Source organism: Aquarana catesbeiana, linkage group LG13 (genome assembly GCF_042186555.1).
Source record: "Aquarana catesbeiana isolate 2022-GZ linkage group LG13, ASM4218655v1, whole genome shotgun sequence".
Lineage (NCBI taxonomy): Eukaryota > Metazoa > Chordata > Amphibia > Anura > Ranidae > Aquarana > Aquarana catesbeiana.
Genome location: NC_133336.1, coordinates 160,471,895 through 160,490,112, shown reverse-complemented (window position 1 = coordinate 160,490,112; position 18,218 = coordinate 160,471,895). Strand labels below are relative to the sequence as shown.

Genomic DNA, 18,218 nt, shown 5'->3' with positions numbered 1-18,218 from the left:
AACTAAGATGGAACTGCAACCATCTCACAGAGACATTGACGGCCGTCTGTGGAAATTAAAAATAGCCATGCAAGTTCACTGCAGTTAGCTAAAGAAGTAGAAAGCCAAACTGGGGTAATTGTTTCCTATGACACAATACAGCGTACACTGCAGAGGAATGGCATGCATAGGTGGTATTCAAGAGGGTAGCCTCTCCAAAGCCCATGCACAAAAAAGCCTGCCTAGAATTTGCCAGGGCTCATGCTGAAAATGAAGACCACTGGGACTCTGTACTTTGGAGTGATGAGACAAAGATACATTAAATGTTTTTGGAACTGATGGCTCATAAACTGTATGGCGTCGCAAAGGTGAGGAGTGCAAAGGAAAGTGCATGGTGCCTACATTGAAACATGGCGGTGGCAGTGTCCTTCTGTGGGGCTGCATGAGTGCTGCTGTTGTTTGGAAGCTGCATTTCATTGATGATATAATGAATTCACAGATGTACTGCTCTATATTAAAAGAGAAGATGCTACCATCACTCCATGCCCTTGGTCATTGTGCACTTTTCCAACATGACAATGATTCAAAACACACATCTATGGCCACTGTTGCATTTCGGAAGAAGGACAGGGTGAAAGTGATTCAGTGGCCAAGTACGTCTCTCCTGATCTTAACCCAAACACCTTTGGGGAATTCTGAAGAGGCAAGTTGAGCATCACTCTCCATCCAGCATCCAGGCTCTAAAAGAGGTTGTTCTTAACCACTTCAGCCCTGGAAGGATTTACCCCCTTCCTGACCAGAGCACTTTTTGCGATACAGCACTGCGTAGCTTTAACTGACAATTGCGCGGTTGTGCAACGTTGCACTCAAACAAAATTTATGTCCTTTTTTTCCCACAAATAGAGCCTTCTTTTGATGGTATTTGATCATCTCTTCAGTTTTTATTTTTTGCTCTATAAACAAAAAAAGAGCAACAATTTTGAAAAAAAGCAATATTTTTTACTTTTTGCTAGAATAAATATCCCCAAAAAATATTGAAAAAAAAAATTTCTTAGTTTAGGCCGATATGTATTCTACATATTTTTGGTAAAAAAATTGCAATAAGCATAAAATATTGATTGGTTTGCGCAAAAGTTATAGCGTCTACACAATAGGGGATAGATTTATGCCATTTTTATTAGTATTTTTTTTTTTTATTAGTAATGGCGGTGATCTGCAATTTTTATCATGACTGCGACATTATGGCGGACACATTGGACACTTTTGACACTATTTTGGGACCATTGTCATTTATACAGCGATCAGTTCTATAAAAATGCACTGGTTACTGTGCAAGTTACACTGGCAGGGAAGGTTACACACTAGGGGGTGATCAGAGGGTTAAGTGTGTCCTAGGGAGTGATTCTAACTGTAGGGGGGATTGTCTCACTAGAACATGACAGAGATCACTGCTCCCAATGACAGGGAGCAGTAGATCTCTGTCATGTTGCTAGGCAGAACAGGGAAATGCCTTGTTTACATAGGCATCTCCCCGTTCTGCTCCATGACACGATCGCGGGCCCCCGGCGGACATCGAGTATGCGCCCACTATGCCGTGATTTAAAGGGGACGTACTTGTAGGCCCATTTGCCCAGCCGTGCCATTGTGCCAACGTATATCGATGTGCACTGGTCAGCAAGGGGTTAAAGAATGGAATAAGATAGATGTTGCAATATGTAGCCAACTTGTTTATTTTATGCCTAGAAGACTTGGTGTTGTCCTTACAAATCATGGAGGTCATACAAAATATTAGATGTAGTATTTTTTGTGGGGTGTATTCAGTTTTGCATCAACTAATTTGAGTAAAACTGAAGATTTTGGATTTTACATAAGATACTTTCATGTAATGAGCTAAACAAATGTTCTATAAAACTCGGTTTTGTCAAAATGTTGAAAATTGTTCTTGTGTTCATTGAGATATTGGTTAAAATCTCACTTTTAAAAAGGGGTGTACTCATTTATGCTGAGCACTGTGTATACAGTGCCTTGCAAAAATATTCACCCCCTTGGCATTTTTCATGTTTTGTTGCCTCACAACCTGGAATTAACATGGATTGTTTGAGGATTTGCATCATTTAATTTACAGATCATGCACACAACTTTGATTTTTTTAATTTTTTTTTTTATTGTGAAGCAAACAACAAATAGGACAAAATAACAGAAAAAGTCAATGTGCATAACTATTCACCCCTCTAAAGTCAATACTTTGTAGAGCTGCCTTTTGCGGCTATCACAGCTCTGAGTCACTTCGGATAAGTCTCTATGAGCTTGCCACATCTTACCACTGGGATTTTTGCCCATCCCTCCTTGCAAAACTGCTCCAGCTCCTTCAAGTTGGATGGTTTGCACTTGTGAACAGCAATCTTTAAGTCTGACCACAGATTTTCTATGGATTGAGGTCTGGGCTTTGACTAGGCCATTTCAACACATTTACATGTTTCCCCTTAAACCACTCAAGTGTTGTTTTAGCAGTGTGTTTGGGGTCCTGCTGGAAGGTGAACCTCCGTCCTAGCCTCAAATCACACACAGAGTGGTACAGGTTTTGCTCAAGAATATCCCTGTATTTAGCACCGTCCATCTTTCCCTCAACTCTGACCAGTTTCCCAGTCCCGACTGCTGAAAAACATCCCCACAGCATGATGCTGCCACTACCATGTTTCACTGTGGGGATGGTGTTCTTTGGGTGATGTGATGTGTTGGTTTTGCGCCAGACATAGCATTTTCTTTGATGGCCAAAAAGTTCAATTTTAGTCTCAGACCAGAGCACCTTCCTCCATACATTTTGGGAGTCTCCCACGTGCCTTTTCGCAAACTCAAACCGTGCCATTTTGTGCCATTCCTTCATACATTTTGGGAGTCTCCCACATGCCTTTTCGCAAACTCAAACCGTGCCATTTTGTTTTTTCCTGAAAGTAATGGCTTTCTTCTGGCCACTCTGCCATAAAGCCCAACTCTATGGAGCGTATGGCTTATTGTCGTCCTATGTACAGGTACTCCAGTCTCTGCTGTGGAACTCTGCAGCTCCTCCAGGGTTACCTTAGGTCTCTGTGCTGCCTCTCTGATTAATGCCCTCCTTGCCCGGTCCATGAGTTTTGGTGTGCGGCCATCTCTTGGCAGGTTTGCTGTTGTGCCATGTTCTTTGCATTTGGTTATGATAGATTTGATGGTGCTCCTAGGGATCATCAAAGATTTGGATATTTTTTTATAACCTAACCCTGACTTGTACTTCTCAACAACATTGCCCCTTACTTGTTTGGAGAGTTTCCAACATTGAAGTAGTACATTCAGGCGTTCTAGGAGCATAAATTACACATCTAATCTCTCAACCACCTATTACACTTGTGAAGGCCCTGGAGCACCAGGACAATGGAAACGCCCACAAAGTGACCCTATTTTGGAAAGCAAACACCCCAACGTATAATCTATGAGGCATAATGAGTCTTTTGAATGGTTAATTTTTTTCCAGAAGTTTTTGGAAAATGTGGGAAAAAAATGAAAACGCATTTTTTTTACACAAAGTTGTCCATTTCTAAGATATTTCCAACACATAGCATGTACATAGCAAAAATGACACCCCAAAATATATTCTGCTACTCCTCCTGAGTATGGTGATACCACATGTATGAGACTTTTACACAGCCTGGCTACATACAGAGGCGCAACATTGAAGTAGCACATTCAGGCGTTCTAGGAGCATAAATTACACATCTAATCTCTCAACCACCTATTACACTTTTGAAGGCCCTGGAGCACCAGGACAATGGAAACGCCCACAAAGTGACCCCATTTTGGAAAGCAAACACCCCAACGTATAATCTATGAGGCATAATGAGTCTTTTGAATGGTTCATTTTTTTCCAGAAGTTTTTGGAAAATGTGGAAAAAAAATGAAAACGCATTTTTTTTACACAAAGTTGTCCATTTCTAAGATATTTCCAACACATAGCATGTACATAGCAAAAATGACACCCCAAAATATATTCTGCTACTCCTCCTGAGTATGGCGATACCACATGTGTGAGACTTTTACACAGCCTGGCTACATACAGAGGCGCAACATTGAAGTAGCACATTCAGGCATTCTAGGAGCATAAATTACACATCTAATTTCCTTACAATCTATCACATTTTTGAAAGCTCTTCATATTTCTAACACATAGCATGAACATACCAAGAATTACACCCTAAAATACATTCTGCTGAGCAAAGGGTAAACAAAAGATTACCTGTGGTTTTAGTAGTGCAGTTGTCCACAGGAGGAGAGCCCTGATCCAGGCAGCAGGCAGGGACATGGTCAGAGACAGTGAATGGAATTGTCCAGGCAGCAGGCAGGAATATTGTCCATAGTACAGGCAGGGGTAATGTCCTTATACAGTCCAGGGTCAGTGCAAGTAAAGACATTGCCAGCAGTGCCAAAATATTGGTCCTGGTAGTAAGCAGGAACATGGTCCAAGTAGTAGGCCAGGAAAGAATGGGGACAGGGGTAGAGGCTTCTCCCACCCAAATCTCTTTGAAGCCTCCGAGTCTCCAGACCCTAAATCTGGGAATGAGAAAACTAAAAAATTAGTTTTCTTCATCCAGAAAAACATTTCTGGAGACTCTCACATATGTGAGACCCCTGTGTTCCCACTAGCATAGCAGGGTAAATGATCAGTCCAAGAGGCAGTCAAAAAACGTGGTCAAACAGTCCAGGGTCAGTTCCAGAGCAGGCAGAGGTAGGTACAATTTAGCGTTAGGCATAAGCTTGGTCGTATAACAAGCCGCGGTCAGTTCCCGGAGAAGGCAGAGGTATGTTTATCGTTAGGCAGAAGCTTGGTCGTATAACAGGCCAGGGTCGATTCCGGAGAAGGCATGTACAGTTCAGCGCAGTGGCATAAGGGGTGTGGAGGAAAATGACAGGAAATGAGAATTACGTTTACCATACTTCCCTAATAATGTAGAGAAGTATGGTAACGGTGGAAACATTCACCTATACAGAGGCCTGGTTGGGAAGGACATTGGGGACAATAAAACGAGGTGTCTCTTCTAATTCCTCCTATGGAGCACACACGGCATCTCTTCTGACGTCTCTGGCCTGTTTCACTGGGGGGGATCTTGTCAGGAAAGTGGCGTTCGTGGAGTCTGCTCACGGAATCAGAGCGAATAATTTCTGGTGGACTTTCAGGGTACAAAAGGGCAGAGATTACTTGTTCCTGGTAGTGCAGATAGGATACGGGGTTCTCTGTAGATTTTTGGTAAATAACATAAGTGTTATACATGGCCAAACTGAAAAAATAAATGGACACTTTTTTATACCAGTGGCGGGATTTTCTTGTGGGAAGGTAGGGTTCAACCATCTGATCATTGAAGTCCACTCCCCCCATAAACAAATTATAATCGTAAACACAAGCAGGTTTCTGGACTGGGCCGTTTCTTCTTGGGACTTCCACGTAGGTGTCATTATGGATTGTAGTAAGCATGTGGACGTTTCGTCTGTCCCTCCACTTGACAGCTAATAGCTCCTGCTTCCGCAAAGACGCCGTCTCCCCTCGGCGTAGCCTTTCATTGACCAGTTTTTGCGGGAAGCCTTTTCTCTTCGTTCTTACGGTACCACATGCTGGGGTGTCTCTCCGGTGAACATTGCGGAAGAGGGGCAAGCTAGTATAAAAATTATCCACATAAAGGTGGGTACCCCTTTCCAAGGAGTGAATAAACAAGCTCCCAGACAACTTTGCCGCTGACTTCAATATATTCTGGACATTCAGGGGGATGCAGTTGGGTGTCCTTCCCTTCGTACACCCGGAAGGCGTAAATGTACCCCGTGGCTCGGTCGCAAAGTTTGTACATTTTTACCCCATATCGGGCCCTTTTGCTGGGGATAAATTGTTTGATGCCGAGCCTGCCAGAGAATTTTACAAGGGACTCATCCATGGAAATATTCTGTTCGGGGGTATATAATTGGGGAAATTTTTCAGTGAAATAATTTAGGAGGAATAATTTGTCAAATGCTGGGTCATTTCGGGGAGGGCACTGGGTGTTGTCATTGTAGTGGAGGAAGCGCAAAATCATAAGGTATCTTGATCTTGGCATTTTCGAAGAGAAGAGTGGCATGTGGTGGACGGCGTTAGTTGACCAATATGAGTACATTTCGTTTTTTTTGTGAGTCCCATTGTAAAAGTTAGGCCTAAGAAAATTTTAAATTCCTCTATGGTAAGATCTCTCCACTCAAAGGGACGGGCATAACTAGAGCCAGGGTTGCTTACTATGTACTGCTGTGCATAGAGGTTGCACTGGGCCACAATGGACGATAGTAAGTCTTCGGTAAAAATCAAATAAAAAAAATCAAGCATCACAAAATCATCGGTGTTCACCTGGACACCTGGCTGGGCGGTAAAAGGAGGGATATTTGCTGCTCCGGAATGAGGGGGAAGCCACAGGGGGTTTTGAAGGGCATAGGGAAGGGTGGCATGGCCTCTATCCTTTTGTGGCTGAGAGGACACCCTACTGGTACCTGGCCTTTGTTGCGGTGGCACTGCGCTTGAGGTGGACGGCACTGCACTTTAGGTGGACGGCACTGCACTTGAGGTGGATGGCACAGCTCTTGAGGTGGACGGCACTGCGCTCGAGGTGGTAGTAGGCTGCTGCTCCACGCCAGAACGCCTTCTTTTCACGGGCACACGTTCCTCTTCCGATTCTGTATCAGACTCACTGCTTGTCACGGGTTCATAGGCTGAATCTGAATCGGACAGATACTCAGAGAGTTCCCCGCTGCTCTCATCGGTCATGCTGAGACGCTGGTAGGCCTCCTCGGCCGTAAATAATTTTTTTGCCATACTGGTGGCTGGTGAGGTTGATGTGGCACAGATGAGCACTGATGGGCACAGGTGGAACTGATGGGCACAGGTGGCACTGATGTGGCACTGGAGTGGGACTGGTGTGGCTCTGGTTGCACTGTAGTGGGACTGGTGTGGCTCTGGTTGCACTGGTGTGGCTCTGGTTGCACTGGTGTGGCTCTGGTGGCACAGAGCTGGCACTGTTGGGCTCAGGCGGCACTGGTGGGCACAGGCAGCACTGGTGGGCACAGGCGGCACTGATGTGGCACAGCAGTGGCGCAGATGAGCACAAGTGGCACTGATGGGCACAGGTGGCACTGATGGGCACAGGTGGCACTGATGGGGCACTGGTGTGCACTGTGGTTGCACTGGTGTGGCTCTGGTTGCACTGGCGTGGCTCTGGTGGCACAGAGGCGGCACTGGTGGGCTCAGGCGGCACTGATGTGGCACTGCAGTGGCGCTGATGAGCACAAGTGGCACTGATGGGCACAGGTGGCACTGGTGTGGTACAGGTGTGGCACTGGTGTGCACTGTATTATCACTGGTGTGGCACAGTTGTGGAACAGATGACACTGTTGGGCACTGTTGTGGCACTGTTGGGCACTACTGTGGCACTGTTGGGCACTGCTGTGGCACTGTTGGGCACTGATAAATGTGTAAAAACTCACTGATTGGCACCGTAAAGCTCTCCTCTCCTCTCACACTGCATCGGTGTGAGGAGAGGAGAGCTGTAACCTCCTGATGACCCTGCTTTCCCTTTTTGTTTACATTTGTGATCGCTCCATCATTGGACGGAGTGATCCCATGGTAAAGGGCCGCTGTCATTGGCCCTTTACCGCGATCTGTGTTGCGCCGGGTCCCGTGGACCCGGCGAACACGGATGTTCTTGTGTGCGCGCCCGGGGGGCGCGTGGGAGCGGTTTTCCAGGATCACGTCATATGACGTGATCCCAGAGTTATCCAACCGCCCTGCAGCCCTCATTCGGCTGTGGGCGATTGGTAAGTGGTTAATGTCTAAACCGCTGGCAACAAAAGTGAGTACATCCCTTAGTGAAAATGTCCAAATTGGGCCCAAAGTGTCAATGTGTGGCCACCATTATTTTCCAGCACTGCCTTAACCGGGCATGGAGTTCACCAGAGCTTCACAGGGTGCCACTGGAGTCCTCTTCCACTCCTCCATGACCACATCACAGAGCTGTTGGATGTTAGAGACCTTGCGCTCCTCCTCCTTCCGTTTGAGGATGCCCCATAGATGCTCAATAGGGTTTAGGTCTGGAGACATGCTTGGCCAGTCCATCATCTTTACCCTCAGTTATTTTAGCAAGGCAGTGGTCATCTTGGAGGTGTGTTTGGGGTTGTTATCATGTTGGAATACCAAGTTTATCTTGGTCTCATCAGACCACAGGACATGGTTCCAGTAATCCATACCCCTAGTCTGCTTGTCTTCAGCATTTTGTTTGTGGGCTTTCTTGTACATCATCTTTAGAAGAGGCTTCCTTTTGGGACGACAGCCATAAAGACCAATTTAATGCAGTGTGCTACGTATGGTCTGAGCACTGACAGGCTGACCCCTTCAACCTCTGCAGCAATGCTGGGAGCACTCATACGTCTATTTCCCAAAGACAACCTCTGGATATGACGCTGAGCATGTGAACTCAACTACTTTGGTTGACCATGGCGAGGCCTGTTTTGAGTGGAACCTGTCCTGTTAAACCACTGTATGGTCTTGGCCACCGTGCTGCAGCTCATTTTCAGGGTCTTGGCAATTTTATTACAGCCTAGGCCATTTTTATGTAGATCAACAATTCTTTTTTTCAGATCCTTAGAGAGTTCTTTGCCATGAGGTGCCATGTTGAACTTCCAGTGACCAGTATGAGAGTGTAACAAAGGCAAGAGTGAGACACAGAATTGCTTCTGAGCTAAAAGTGGCTTGGCTTTTTTTTTCTGTTGATTGTTTTTGCTGTTGAAACTCTCCTGCATAGGCAACCAGAGGGTTGTGAAATTTTCTTTTTGTTTTTTATGTATTAAACGAATGCTCCCAGGACATTGCTAGGATGTTGCTAAATAAGGGCTGGTCATTTTTAAGGTTACCTCCTGCATCACAGTAGTGAACTCTCAATCGCTGAGCTCAGAGCTACTGCATTAGGGGAGAGAGAACGCATGTGAGGGGGTTTGAATAAGAGAAAAACCTCACTCCTGTGATGTGGAAGTGAGCAGTAACAACTAGGCCTCACTTACCAACGTCCTATCAATGTCCTGGGAACATTCTAGTCAGGCTTCATGAGGTACATAAATGACCTTCAACTGCTATTGCAAGGGCATTATTCAACTTCAGTCAGAGCTGCGCAGTTTGCTTTTATCTAAAAACACCCCTTTACCTGCATCTGTAGTTTTTTGTAACTGGTGAACTAACCCTTTAATTTCATAAAAGATTGTACAGAAATGTTTTAATACTCATTACACCAAAAGAGCACTGCAATATTTTGTTATCAGTCTAGAATGTCAAAGTCTAACATTATCTATTTAAAAAATTTAGATTCCAGATTCCATCATCTCTCGTGGAGTGCAAGTACTTCCACGAGACACTGCATCGCTCAGCACCACACCTTCTGAATCACCACGAGCGCAGGCTACGTCAAGACTTTCCACTGCATCCTGCCCAACACCAAAAGTAAGTAGCCTCTAATTTATATGATGGTTCTGTTTATTTTATGTGTAAATAACCAGCTTAATAAGAGATTCTTTTTGTGTTATAGTGTGCATGTGTGTATGGACTGTAAACTTGCGAACTCTTGAGCAAGCACTAACTTAATGTGTATTAAAATTGAATTCCCAATGAATTGCTTTTTTAAGTTACAGTACATATAATTTATTAAGTAATTTATGCATATCAATGATTCTGATCTGCAGATGCTTCCTTTCAAAGTCTTGTTGCTAGTCCTGTATTGCAATGGTCACTGTTTAGAACTGCAGCTTCTAGTTAATATATCAGCTCACATAAAAGTGATATTTCAGCGATAGGATCTGGCCTGAGCCACCTGCTAGCTTCTTGTATCTCTGTCATGAGACCAGCAGTAAGATCCCCCCACCATAGTTCCTCTTTTTATTTTCAGACACTATGGTGTTCCACTGCTGAACCCCCCCCCCCCCCCCTTCCTCTGTTGCATTCTCTATAGTATAAAATAATTGAAATATTTAACAAGGACAAAAAAATTAATAATAGTGCAATAATAGTAAATTACATGCACTTTTCCCAGTGTTTTATGTGTTTAAAATGCTGCAAATAATATGAATCTGCCAAAAATCCATTGAGCTCCTTAACTTCCTGTGCAGTCTACCTCTGCTTTTATTCCCCCAAACTTACACAGGAAAATGAAACATGTGCATGAGCAAGTGTGGTGTGGTAATGGTTATGCATTGTAAATGGCATGGATTTCCTAAAGCAGGTTATTGCTTATACTAAATTATATTATGATATATTTGTTATATGACGCGTCTTTATCACTCTTCTGGTTTGCTCTTGCACATGTCATTCATTAACTATAATAATCTGAAAGAGGAAAAAACTTACTCTGGTTCCAGGATTGCCCCAGATTTGCGAGTTCGTGTTTGCTCAGAATACACTTAATAATACTTGCTATAATTCTTTTTCTTATTAGCCATCATAGCTCTTGTGTGCTAGTGAGTGTGTTGTGCATTTCCAACCATGCTTCTGTTTAATTACATCCTAACAATAGCAGTGTATGGCCTATTCTAGAAAGTTTTAATGCCTACCACTAGGGCTGGATTATTGTTTTGTGTTTTAACTTCACACATATTCCTTTCTTTAGCTGGATTTTGAAGGTTTGTAGTTTCAGATGATCACAGGTATAATGCTTACCTCATAATGGCCAGTATAAACCATTTCACATTTTATTTCAAGGACATATTTATATTTTCAGCAAGTCTAGCAGCATTATTTACCATTTGTGCAAACTGCTGGCTAAAGCCTAATACAAGTTTTGTTTCATCTGAATATTGAAAGTGAAGCCTCTACTCCTTCTCTGTATAAATGCCAAATCCAAAGAAACACTACAATTTTAGATGTTTTTTTTAATGCAAATTGCAGAAAGGAAAAATTAAGAACAACCAGTTATTAGAAGCTGACAGCTGAAATCTAGGTGTTGTAAACAGCACCTTTACATTTACTTTCTTTGTATTAGTACATACGCTTAGTTGCTGGTGGGTGTGAAAGAACACACAGAAACCACTGGACTGGAGCAGCAAGATCCAGCAATCCTCGGCTATTGCATGTTGACTGTTTCAGACCAATTTGTCCATAATATTTTCTTTGATGTATAGACATATCTAGGAAACATTGCTATGAATTTTTGAAAATACAGCATTTACATGGTTAGTAGAATAAAAATTTTACAGATTATTCATGTTACCATGTCCACATAACAGAGAATCTACAGTAAATTTTACGATTGAGTATTAAATATATTTTATTGGATTGGTATATAACTGGCCTATTTTCTTTTGTGACTGTAGATTCTGTCCTGCCTGTTTTCTCCATCATCTATTGTAGCTTATAGGGTACTCAGAAAAACAAAGCTGTCCTAGCATGTATGTGCTACCAACCAGAATTGATCTGCATTTTTCCCTTCAAGCCATGTAAGGCCTTGTTTGGATCAGACTGATTACCCTCTGGGAAGCCGTGATCTAATTTTTTTGTTTGCTTTTAAAAATAATCCAATTTTTTTACTGATGAACTAGACAGTATATAAATTTAGAAGTGATTGACCTTGAGTTATTTATTTTGAATTCAATCCTTTTTTTCTGTATCTGGATGGCATGTAAAGCAATTGAAAATTTACATAGCAACTCTAATACATTTTAACTCATGCCAGGTGGAAAGTGAAGTCATTTAATTAATACTATTTACAAATTGCATAATTTTGGTTCCCTGCTTTACAGTGGCAGATTTATCATAAAGAATGTCTTTCTCTCAGAGGATCAGGAAGGATTCTTTCCCCTGCTGGAGCAAATTGCTTTGCTGGGGTTTTTGCCTTCCTCTGGATCAACTGTGGGTTTAGGATTGTGTATAAGGGATTGTTTGATTTTTTTTTTCTCCCTTTTATTTGTTGAACTAGATGGACTTGTGTTTTTTTTTCAACCTGACTAACTATATAACTATGTAATGTTGAGCTTTAAAGTGTAAGTTCTCAAACATGAAAAATGTGACTTGAGCAATATTGGCATAAAGACACTGAGCTCTGCACCAGCATACCTAGGCTACCCTAGTATCCAGGTTTACTCGCTGTTTACTAGATGCCCAGGGGAAAGCTTTAGGTGCCCTGACATTGTGGACAGGCAAAACCCACAGTGGCAGGAAACCTGCGGTGGTGCCATTTTGTAGTCCTGGCAAAATGTCAGTGCATGAGACATCTCTATTGCAGGCAGAAAGTTGTGACTCCCAACCTCCTACCTGTTCTTTGCTTACTGGAGAGCTGGTTGAGAATGCTCCTGAGCGACATTATCTCCACCGCTTTTCGCTGCCAGAGCAGGAAACGCAGTCTCAGCCTTGGTAACCATTTGCGGCTGTGCTGCTTTCAATCAGTAAGATGAAGAACCTGCTGGACGCTCTGCCCACAAAATGGAACCTGAAAGAGTTACCAACCATATAACAACACTGAAGCAAGACATCGCTAAGGTACAGCAGTCAGTTTCTCAGCTAGAGCAGGGAGTTCAGTCTTTAAAAACGGGGTGAAATTTCTGTATATGCAAAAATCTCTCAACTGGGATAAGGTCAGGCTTCCAGAAATCATCAGTTAGCATGCCAACAACTTTTGCATAATAAATTTGAAAATCCTAACAGGAGAAACAGTATTAAAATCAGAGGCATTTCTGAGACCACACAGGTTGAAGATCTAAGGCCAGCAGTGATCGCCATCTTAATCAACCTTCTAGGGAAATGGCCTACTGCAGAGATTGAACTTGATCGAATAAAGAGTTCTCTCAAAAAGAATCCCTGATCCCAACAATCCTAAAGATGGGCTCTGCAGAGTGCACTTTTTCGTACAGTCAAAGACTCCTTCATGCGTAAAGCCTGGGTAAAAGGGCCTTTTAACTTTCGTGGCGCCAACATTGCGATCATTGTAAATTTGCTGTCCCTGCAAAATAACTCAACACTCAGTCATTAATGTCTAAACCACTGGCAACAAAAGTGAGTACACCCCTAAGTAAAAATGTCCAAATTAGGCACAATTAGCCATTTTCCCTCCCCAGTGTTACGTGCCTTGTTATTGTTACAAGGGCTCAGGTGTGAATGGGGAGGGGACAAGTGTGTCTTGCCTACAGTCAAGCATGGTGGTGGGCGTGTCATGGTCTGGGGCTGCCTGTGTGCTGCCGACGCTGGGGTGCTACAGTTCATTGAGGGTACCATGAATGCCAACATGTACTGTGACATACTGAAGCAGAGCATGATTCCCTCCCTTCGGAGACTGGGCCGCAGGGCAGTATTCCAACATAACGACCCCAAACACAACTCCAAGATGACCACTGCCTTGCTAAGGAAGCTAAGGGTAAAGGTGATGGACTGGCCAAGCATGTCTCCAGACCTAAATCCCAAATGAGCCTCTGTGGGGCATCCTCAAATGGAAGGTGGAGGAACGCAATGTTCTCTTACATTCACGAGATCTGTGATGTCATCATGGAGGAATAGAAGGGGACTTCACTGGCAACCTGTAAAGCTCTGGTGAACTCCATGCCCAAAGAGGGTTAAGGCAGTGCTGGAAAATAATAGTGGTCACACAAAATATTGACACTTTGGGCCCAATTTAGACATTTTCATTTAGGGGTGTACTCACTTTTGTTGCCAATGGTTTAGACATTATTGGCTGTGTGTTGTTATTTTGAGGGGACAGCAAATTTACACTGTTATACAAGCTGTACACTCACTACATTGTAGCAAAGTGTAATTTCTTCAGTGTTGTCACATTAAAAGATATAATAAAATATTTACAAAAATGTGAGGGGTGTACTCACTTTTGTGAGATATTGTAATTACAGGTATGTCCCCATCAGACTTTCTGTTACTGCTGCTACCCTTTTGGGAGACTGAAAAGGAGCCCTTTGCCATGGCCTGCTGACAACTGCAAGTGAAAACTGTAAGCATGAAGAGTGCTACCTTTTCTTGCTTCTCTGTGCTGGGTCCGTCTGGGGATCATTTTATTCCTTGGGGAGCTTTTGTGGACTCTCTGGGTTGCGGCCATGGTTACCATGCACTTCTTTGGAGGGCTGACACAGCCATTTTGGTTTGGAGCATTATGCCATTTTTCACTGCACTGTGTGTTTTCCAGCTTCTGGGATGGCCATCCACACTCAGAAAGCAGGTGGTTCCCTTCAGCTGTCTGGTATTAAGACCTTTGTTCTTTGCGATAGTTCATCATAGGCCCCCTCTGGCTTTAGTATTGGACTGCATACCAAACCTCCAAAATTACACTAGCTAAACTTAAGTTCACTGCTGGGCACCTTGCTGAATTAGATCATTAGTGGTCCCACTGAGCGCAAAGGTACCTTCCTGCCTCAAAAGTCAAAGGCTCCATGTCTTTGACTCTTTGATATCAAATCTTTCCTTCTCCACTCACAAACACCTTTTTGTTTTACAAAGGACCTCTGACAAGGGAGCCAAGGCCTTCAATTCCTCTGCCTCCTCAGATTCCATACGTCCTTAGCAGTCTAAGCCTGCCAAGCCCGCTGGTAAATCTTCCTCTGCATAAAGGTTTGTCCGCACCTGTAATTATCCAGGTGGGTGATGTCCTGTTTCAATTGCAAACTTCTGTGTGATCCAAGTTTTAGATAAATAGGTTGCAAGCTGGTATTCCACAGATAAAACATTTCTGTCCCTTCCACTTGGAGTGGTTCTCCTCCAATCTCTCCCTTTTAACACCTTGCAGATTTGCATTTTCAGTGCAGAGCCTTCTGGAATAGGAGGCGATGCTCTGATTCCTTCCCCATAAAAGTTTCCAAGGCAATGATTCAAACCTTATCACTGTCCAAGTAAAGGATGCAGGGGCAGCCCGTCCATTAAGGGCACACAGGTGCCACCCCCTCTCTTCAACCACCCCCCTCTATGACTAATGGATAGATTAATGCATATCCTTGGACGCTGCTGCCACCCCCTATTCAGGCATCCGGCACCTTTTCAGATTCCGGGTGCCCAAATACCAGTGGCGGGGGTGTTTTTTTGAAGCATCTGATTAGAGCCATAGGCTTAAAAAAAGGTGGACTTGGAGAGCAGAGCATTGCGCTCGCAGTCCACCCAGAAGTGTTAGAAAAGCAAGTGAATATTTGCTTTTCTAACACTGAACCACCTCTCCGCCAGTCAGGTAGCGCGGGTCTAATACCCATCACCTGATTGGCTGAAGGCACAGGCGCCCTGATTGGACGCCTAGCAGACCGAAGAAAAGAGGAGGGGGAAGCATAGAGGACTCAGGAGCCATCCCACAGCTCACCACCGTCACCCACTGACCCTCCACTAAGATGGGGAAAGTGCCGGGCAGACGGCAGGTGGGGGTTACAGTTGTGGCATATGATGGGCACAAATGGCTGCATATGGGCACAAGTTGATGCATTTGATGGGCACAAGTGGCTGCATATGACGGTCACAAGTGGCTGCATATGACGGGCACAAGTGGCTGCATTTGATGGGGCACATGTGGTGGCATTTGATGGGGCACATGTGGTGGCATTTGATGGGGCACAAGTGGCTACATACTATGGGCACAAGTGGCTGCATTTGACTGGCACAAGTGGCTGTTTTTGATGGACACAAGTGGCTGCATATGATGGCACAAGTGGCTGCATATGATGGCACAAGTGGCTGCATTTGATGGGCACAGGTGGTTGCATATGTCGGGCACAAGTGGCTGCATATGATGGGCACAATGGCTGCAATTGATGGCACAGTGGCTGCATTTGATGGACACAATGACTGCATTTGATGGGCACAGTGAGGCTGCAATTGATGGGGTTCTTTTCAGAATTTTTCAGTTTGTTTGCGCCCCCCCAAAAAAAATTTTGAGCACCAGCCGCAACTGGAAGGATGAGGTTTGGCCCATTCTAGACCTATAGGGATCCAACACTTTTGTGAGAGTGTGGTGGCTCAGGAAGGAGTCTGTTCGAACTATAGTGGCCTCGCCCCATCGGGGGAATCATTTAACCTCAGTTAACCTCAAGATGCTAACTCAAATGTTTACATATGCATCCGAATTGTTTGCTTGTTTCTATTTGTTTAACTTATTTGAATAAAAAAAAAAGATTTTATATTAGTGTTATTGTTTGATTATTTATGTCCACTAAAAGTCCATGGCTACCTAATTTTGTTTATAATGTATGTTGTTATACAGTTGTGGACTTTTAGCACACAGTGCCCTGCTTGCAAAAAAAAACTATCTATACAATGTTCACATATGCCCAGGTAAACAGTGTTTCCTTGCTTTGGGATGGAGAGGATTATTACTAGTTTGTAGGAAAACAGGTGTATAGGCGCTACAACCTTCCCACTCAAAATCTCCGCCCGGTGCTCAGACTTTGGGGCTGCTGACATTTCCAACGTACCAGAATAAAGGAAAGGGATGGTCGGCACTGAAGATGACATCCAAAATAGTATTTCTTTAATAAATTCATGTACAAAGCTGTAAAACAGCCTACGCGTTTCGGACGTTAGTCCTTAGTCATGGCTCAGGACTAACGTCCGAAACGCATAGGCTGTTCTACAGCTTTGTATATGCATTTATTAAAGAAAGACGATTTTCGATGTCATCCTGAGGGCCGACCATCTCTTTCCTTTATTCTGATTACTAGTTTGTGGCCCTTGTTTTTGGCAGAGCTCAACCACTAGAGTATTCAGCAACGTATTCACCCCTGTTTTAGTCTGTCTGAGACCATGAGCGATTTTGAAAGTTTGGTACATAGATGACCCGCTGCTTTGAGCAGAGTCTATTTTGGCCTTTGAATCCACACTCTGTCTACCTGGAGAAATTTGGATGGCCTCTTAACCTCAAGAATTTGGTTCTCATCTCAGTTTTCAACCTGAAATACCTTGGTCTGCTCCTGCCCACCATGCTGGTCATAATGTTTTTCCCATCCAAGAAGCTTCAGTTCCTCTTCTTACGCAGGGGGCATCAATTTGTTGTATGCAAGTTCTCAATCTTAGTCTGTAAATGGTGTCTTTATTTTCATTGATTTACTCAACACAGTTGAGTGCTGATAAATGATGCCTGCCCACTGGGCTGGGAAGGTGTGTCTGGTCACTTGACAGTTTATGGTCTCTGGTCCCAGGAGATGGCTCGTTCACCCATCACTGTGCTAAAACTTTGGGCAAGCAGACTCACTCCTGCACAGGACACTTTTGCTGGAAGGGCATCCATCTAGTAAGAGTGCAGCCTTTTAAGACTATGATGTTGTCAGGGCTGGGCTCAGCCCTTCCTTCTCTGAGCTGGCCACTCAGCTGTCGGATAATTGCCTGCTCCTATCTCTTCACAGTGACTCACCTGTTGATGATATCCTGCTCGCCAGTCCTGCCTACTTAAGCTGTCCAGCCCACATGATCTCTGCCTTCGCCTTGGTCACATCTGTAGAGAAGCTCTCCTGTGTTCCTGTTAAAGACTTGCTTGGCTGACATTCCTTCTGGCTCCAGATCCTGCTTGCTGTTCTACTACCCTCATCTCTGGCTCCCTGACGTTTTGGCTTGTCTGACTATCCATTCCAGTTCCTGAACTCTGGCTATGTTTTGACTACATTTACTTTGTTTACCTTTTTTTATTATTATTAAACAAGTGAGATTTAACTGTACTTCTGTCTCAGTCTGATTCATGGTTTCTGACAGACGTGGTGTACGTCAACCAACAAAGTGGGCAGTAGCAGGGCTGAAGATTTTCCACGTTTTGCAGTAAACTGAAAATCATGTTCAGTCTCCTCTATGGTGTACATTTCAGGTGTGAAATATTGGCAGGCTGACTGTAAAATTTGCCAGTGCCTGGATCAAAGTAAGTGGTCTCCACTGGGAAACCTTTCAGCACTTTTGGCTGCAGTACAGGAAATGGATGGTATTCTGCCTAAACCACAAGGTGAACAGGTCTGTAATTGGAACTAATGATCCCTAGTTGGGGTGACAAAATGCATTAAGGTCTTCATGTGACCAATACTCTGATTTATGCTTTTCCTCTGATAAAACTTTTACCCCAGCTGCTTCAACAGGTCTTAGCCAAAAAAATCCTGGTCCTTTTGGTGGTACCATAATTGCATTGTTGGTCTTGGTACATAATTTGTCTGGTGGTACCTTACATGGCACCTTCATCTTCATCCAGACTTTTTGACTCAAAGACCCATCTTCCATTTACTTT

General features: G+C 43.8%; 1 protein-coding gene across 27 annotated transcripts in view; it reads left to right on the top strand.

The window, feature by feature from the left end:
* The window catches only part of GPHN (gephyrin), an 877,053-nt gene that overhangs the window by 598,700 nt on the left and 260,135 nt on the right, over positions 1-18,218 (top strand). For all 27 annotated transcript variants that reach the window (XM_073610658.1, XM_073610659.1, XM_073610665.1 and 24 more), the window contains one exon: positions 9,365-9,499. In XM_073610658.1, coding sequence (XP_073466759.1) covers positions 9,365-9,499 — 135 coding nt within the window. The remainder of the gene's footprint in view (positions 1-9,364; positions 9,500-18,218) is intronic.